General features: G+C 38.0%; 1 protein-coding gene across 1 annotated transcript; it reads left to right on the top strand.

Moving 5' to 3' along the window:
- Positions 1-3660: 3660 nt before the first annotated feature.
- LOC127137703 (uncharacterized) lies at positions 3661-4437 on the top strand. Its single transcript, XM_051064137.1, has one exon. The coding sequence runs from the start codon at positions 3661-3663 to the stop codon at positions 4435-4437; it is 777 nt and encodes a 258-aa protein (XP_050920094.1).
- The last annotated feature ends 1563 nt before the right edge of the window (positions 4438-6000 follow it).

The following is a 6000-nucleotide window of genomic DNA, read 5'->3' as shown; positions in this document are numbered from 1 at the left end:
ACTTAAGTTGCATGTGCATGAGCTACAGCTGCGAAAATTGGGCCTAAGCACATCCAAAACATGATTTCTGAACATTTTCAATTGGCAAAATATGTTGGAAATGGCTAATTTGCAAAGTCACTTTTTCACCTCCTCTTTTTTAATTCAAGTCAACTAAAAAATGCCATTTTGATTGGTGAATTTTTGGTGAATTGTGATGAAGGATTTGGATAGAGCACATCAAATATGACTTGTAGCAAAAAACCTCACTCAATTTGGCCAAATGGTTTGGAAGATATGCCACTTTGAAGTTCAAAATTTTTTAAGAATGATTTGATCATAACTTGCCAACCACACATGAGAAATGAGTGTTCTTGGACTTTTTGGAAATGGGAGAACAAGATATTCAACTTTCATGTTGGACAAAAATTCATTTGAAGCTTGTATGATGAAGTAATTTTGAGGAGAAGAACTTTCTATTTTTGGCAAAATCCAATTACAGGTCAACTTTCTATTTTTGGCAACTTCTTGTCTGACTTCAAATTCTTCACTGTGGATGTTTGACATGTTATATGAGGCTTATATGGACATGAATGAGACCTCTCAGACCCAATTCCAACCATCAAATCACTGATTAAATGCACAGTTGACCACAATTGACTTCAGTTGACTTTGCTAGGGTTTTGGTTGACTGAACCATGTTCTGATGAATTCCAAACCCTAATCACTTGATATCTTGATTCAAAATGATGTCACAACTCATATGAACTCTTGATGAATGATCATGGTGCCCAAATTCTTCAAGAATGGCCACCATCTATTGCTTAATGACTGATTTGACTATTTTGACCTAGCTTGCTTCATCTGCAAGTAACATGGTTAGATGACAATATTTTTGTACTTTTGGTTAGTAAACATATGAAAAGAAATGACATACAATGAAATACATGCTTGGTGATCAAGAATCACACTCACAAGATAACCCACCCACTAGGAGGGAAGCAAAGGTGCACAAAGATCCTTGAGGCAATGATATGGTATGATATGGGCCATGAGGGATCTTAGGGCCAAAATTGGGATCTTACAATCACCACTAACACTTGACTAACATTTGACTAATTCTTGTTAATATTTCTTTACTTTCAAGTCATTTACTTTATGCAAATTAAATTTCAGTCATTTATCATTCATTTCCATTTACATTTCATTTAACTTGTTTATGCTTATGTCATCTTCACTTTTCTCATTCGAGCCATATCTTGTGATTGTACATATTATTTGTGCGTTTTGGTTTTGTTTGTGGTCTTAGGACCTTAAAACACTTAATAACAACAAAAACCCTAAAAAACATCTAGTGACTGCTGATTTTGATCTGAACTCTTGGATTTAGAATTATGCAACATTCTCTGTGCAAAAAGGACTTGGCCAATGCCAATATTTTGAGACTAAGCTATATTGAACTGAACCTTCATCTGATGCAAGCCTTGGATTTTGTTTGAATTCATCTGCTACTCTGTCTTTGTGCTTAATTTTTATTTTGATCTTGTGCTTGATGCTTTGTTCTGAGTTGATCAAGGAGCAGTTCATCTGATACGTGAGAAGACAAAGAAGATTGCTAGCTTTTGGGATTTGTTGCTTAGATGTGCCTATCTTTATTTGATGCCCTGGTCTTCATAATGTTTGGATATTACTTTTTTTCTTATTGATTATTGCTTGATTCAAAGTCCAGAGGGAAAGTGGGTTTTTCTATATGACATTCTTGTCTGTTGGATTGTATCCAATTAGTCAGATATTTTCAACTCTTAACTTTTAAATTTATGCTTAGGATAACCTTTTCATCTCCTCCCACTTTCTTAAATTTCAAAATCTCTCCCCCTTTTCAAAAAAATTCTTTGCTTGTGATTTCAATCTTAGACATTGTTTTAAAGATTAGAAACTTTGGCTTTATGCCAATGAATTTTCCAACTTTTTCTTAAATCAAACTTGTAAATAAACTTAACCATATTGACTTAAAATTTTAAGAAAAGAAAAAAGAACTAACAACTCCATTCAAACTTTTTGCCCTTTGTGCCTTTTCATTTAAAACCTTTTGTTAAAAATAATTCACCAACTTTGAATTTTTTTTCACGAACTACGAGGTTTTGATCCCTCATTTTTATGTTGGTATGTAGGCACAAGTCCGAAGGTCTTGTCAAACACAAAAATATAATCAATGAATTCTTTTCTCATCACACTCTATTTTCCCCAAACATATTTTATACCAAACACATATGCACACATAAAATAGGGCCCTCTAGTAGTACCTAGGACACTTTGGATGCTAACACCTTCCCTCTGTGTAATCAACCCCCTTACCTGTAATCTCTGGCATTTTATTAGTTTTGATTTGAAAACTTCTTATTTTTGGGTTTTGTTCGTACTTTTCCATTTTCCTTTGGAAACAATAAAAGTGCGGTGGCGGCTATGGTTTTATTGACATTAAGCTTAACCATAGCTTGATGGTCATGAATTTACCGCTACACCAACGAGTACGATGGATGTGAGGGGTGATAATACCTTCCCCTTGCATAACCGACTTTCGAACCTGTTCGTGGTTATGATGACTATTCTTTTGGGATTTTCTTGATATTTTTCCCCTTTCCTTTGGAATAAATAAAAACTGATGGCGACTCTATATTTTTTGCATAGCGACAGCTGGCGACTTTTTCCTAAGCAAGTCAAACATAGTCTAGGTTGCTTCCTCGCGTGATTGAGTGTTTATATTTTTGCATTACTTGCCTTATTTATTTCCTTTTCCTCTAACTTTTCATTGGATACCTGTTATGTGGTTCCGTGGTCCTGTAGTATTGAATGGATGCTACTTTGATTGCAAGAAACTTTACGGGAAAGACTCTATACCCGAAGTCTAGAGTGCAAACTTGAGATAAGAGAGGTTGAGTAGTATGGGCCACAGAGAAGCTTTTCTCGTAAGGGTCGATACGAGAACCTCACTTAGAGTAGATTCTTTTGAGAATTTTGACGACTGTCAAGCTTTTGTCATAAGCCATCAATATTTCCATTAGGATCAATGACTCTAACGACCTTTGTATAACATTGAACCTTTGGCCAACTAAGATTAATGGTCGTGTAGTATGGGTTCCCGAGAAGCTTTTCTCGCGAGGGACGGTACAAAGATTTCACTTAGAGTAGATTTACTTGATGGAGTTGTCGACTGGCATGCTTTTTCCGTAAGCGGGAAACAGACAAGGAAATCCATGACTCTGAGACCCTTGTCTAGAACCCGATGTCGATGGCCGTGTAGTGCGGGTCCCTGAGAAGCTTTTCTCGCGAGGGTAGGTACGAAGATCTAAACCCAGAATATATTCATTTGATGGAGTTGTCGAACGACATGCTTTTTCCGTAAGCAACAAACAGTCAAATGAATCCATGACTATGGGGTTCCTATCTATAGCCCTAGATCATACCCAGTGAGATCCCTATGTAGAAAGCAATCAGTGTTATCCTCCATCCATATCTCGAACCTATCATACTATGCTTGCTTATGTCTTTAACTTGTGAAAGCCATGCTTATGCACTGTTCATCCATGCATTCATGCATCATATGAATAAACAACACAAAACAAAGCTCTTAGTATCAGGTGTTTATTGCAGGAAATTACAAGGATATTTTCCAAAGTAATCATGAAGCCTCTTCTCGGGAAAATCACATTTACCTTCCGATACAAAGAACCTCGAGTGGACGGTTTGAAAGCTTTGAGTTCTAGATTAGCACCTATCAAGTACAAGTGCTACACATCTTATGGAAACATTCTGGACCTAGTGAATGAGAATATGGACTATGGAGCCCTCACGACTTTGACTCAGTATTACGACATCCCTTTGCGTTGCTTCACTTTTCTAGATTTCCATATAGCTCCCACTTTGGAAGAGTTTCAGAGAATTCTAAATCGGCCCATTAGAGATCATAATCCATTCCCAAAGATAAAAGAAAACTTCATTATGCCCAAATTAGCAGCGGTGTTGGGTATTGACGTGAATGAACTGGCAGCCAGTTGGGCACCTAAAGGGGTTGACAAAGGAATCACAAGGAAGTTTTTGGTAGGCCACGCTTGGAAATTTGATAAAGAAGAAAAATGGGAATCTTGTATTGCAGTCTTGGTATTGTTGATCTATGGGATCGTCTTATTCCCAAACATTTATAACTTCATAGATCGTTCAGTAGTAGAGGTTTTCTTATCTAGCAACCCAGTGACATTCCTCTTAGCAGACTTCTACCACACTTTCCATACTCTCCATGAGAAGAAAGGTGGGACTTTCCTGTGTTGTGCTTTGTTGCTTCATATGTGGATGAAAACCCACATGCCGCAAAAGGGTCCTTTTGTCTCCAAAAATCTCCCATGGCCTCAAAAGTTTGCTTCACTCTCCGTCGGTGCCATTCAGTCGTGCAAGAGAGAATAGGAAACCCAAAACATCATCTTTAGGTGTGGGGGATTTCCAAATGTACCCTTGGTAGGGACACATGGGTGCATTAATTACAATCATGTGTTGTGCATGAGGCAATCTGGACATGCAATGAATGGTCCTCCTGAAGATAAAGACTTGATATTGTTTGTTGTCAATAGTATCGATCCACTTAACCCTTCTGTAAGGAAAGTGAGAAAATCCTGGACGAAGATTGTCAGAATCGGTCCAAAACTTGGGAAGAAAAATGTCACTGCCAAAAAACCATATGTGCAGTGGGCAAAAGAAAGATCCTAAATAGATAAGATCCCTTTCTACTTTGAGTCATCATCCCTCCCTCGAGTACCGGAGCCTGAGCCAATCTTACAAGAGGATATTGATAAACTTACTAAGAAGATTAGAGAACTCGAGTTAGAGAACACTATGCTACGACTCCAACTCATCAAGGAGAAGCAAAAGAGTGAGGCTTTGGAAGATGAGGGCAAGAAAGTAAAAACCTTGTATGAAAGTAGCAAGAAGAGAGCCAGAGAAGAAGAAAGAAAGAAAGAGTGGGTCGGTGGTGCTCTCCTAGGAGCTAATTTAGAACTAAGAGGTCATAATAGTGAATTGGACCGAGCCTGGTGTGTCGTCCGAGACTTGGAGAGGACTCTAGAGTTGTCTAACTTGTACAAAAAGAGTGCCAGAGAAGATTATGAAGCTCAGATAAGTGAATTAAGGAAGACCGTCAAGGAGTATCAGGATCACGCCTCCCGTGAGAAGTTGGAAAAAGAGAAGATACACCGAGCTTACCTTCATGAGAAGTTTCAGTTGGGGAGAGCCTGTGAGAAGATCAAGAATATGAAGGTTGGAATTATTGATGAAGCCTACCCAGAGTTGAGGAATAACTGCCAATATTGGGAAGACGCCTATCGAATAACCGAAGGTGCCATAGATGAAAGAGACACCATCATTAGGAACCTGCAAGGTATCTACACCGAATGGAAGAACAAGTACGCAAATATGGCGGTTATGACTAACTACGCTCTTCAGGATTTCCTCGACAAGATGAAAGAGGCCGACCTAATCATGTGCCCAGAGAACACTCATCACCAGGTCTACAACTTTGTGAGGTTCTGTAAGAAGACTCTTGCCGAGCTAATCACCAGGTCTACAACTTTGTGAGGTTCTGTAAGAAGACTCTTGCCGAGCTAATCACCGATGTCGAAGCTCTTTGCAGATCTCAAGGGATCACCTTCTAAGTCAATTTGTAGCTTGTAGTTGTTTTCAATGCAAAGAGGGTTGTCTTTTTAGCTTGCTTGTACTTGTTATGTTCAAAAAAAGAAAACAAATGAATTAGGCTTTATGATTCCACCTTGCGTGTGCTTTTATTTTTTATTGCAATTCCAATTGTCTAATTGTTTCTCACAATAAACAACACGACAACTGATAACTTTGCTAAAATAAAATAAAATAATAATAAAACCAAAGCATGCATCACTTAGAATAACATAAAGTAAAACGAGAAACTTACCGCTTGACCTTTTTCCATCCAGAAATGGCAATCTGACTTCTCGACATCAA

Source organism: Lathyrus oleraceus, chromosome 4, assembly GCF_024323335.1.
Source record: "Lathyrus oleraceus cultivar Zhongwan6 chromosome 4, CAAS_Psat_ZW6_1.0, whole genome shotgun sequence".
Taxonomy (NCBI): Eukaryota; Viridiplantae; Streptophyta; class Magnoliopsida; order Fabales; family Fabaceae; genus Lathyrus; species Lathyrus oleraceus.
This window is presented reverse-complemented; position numbering and strand designations above follow the sequence as displayed.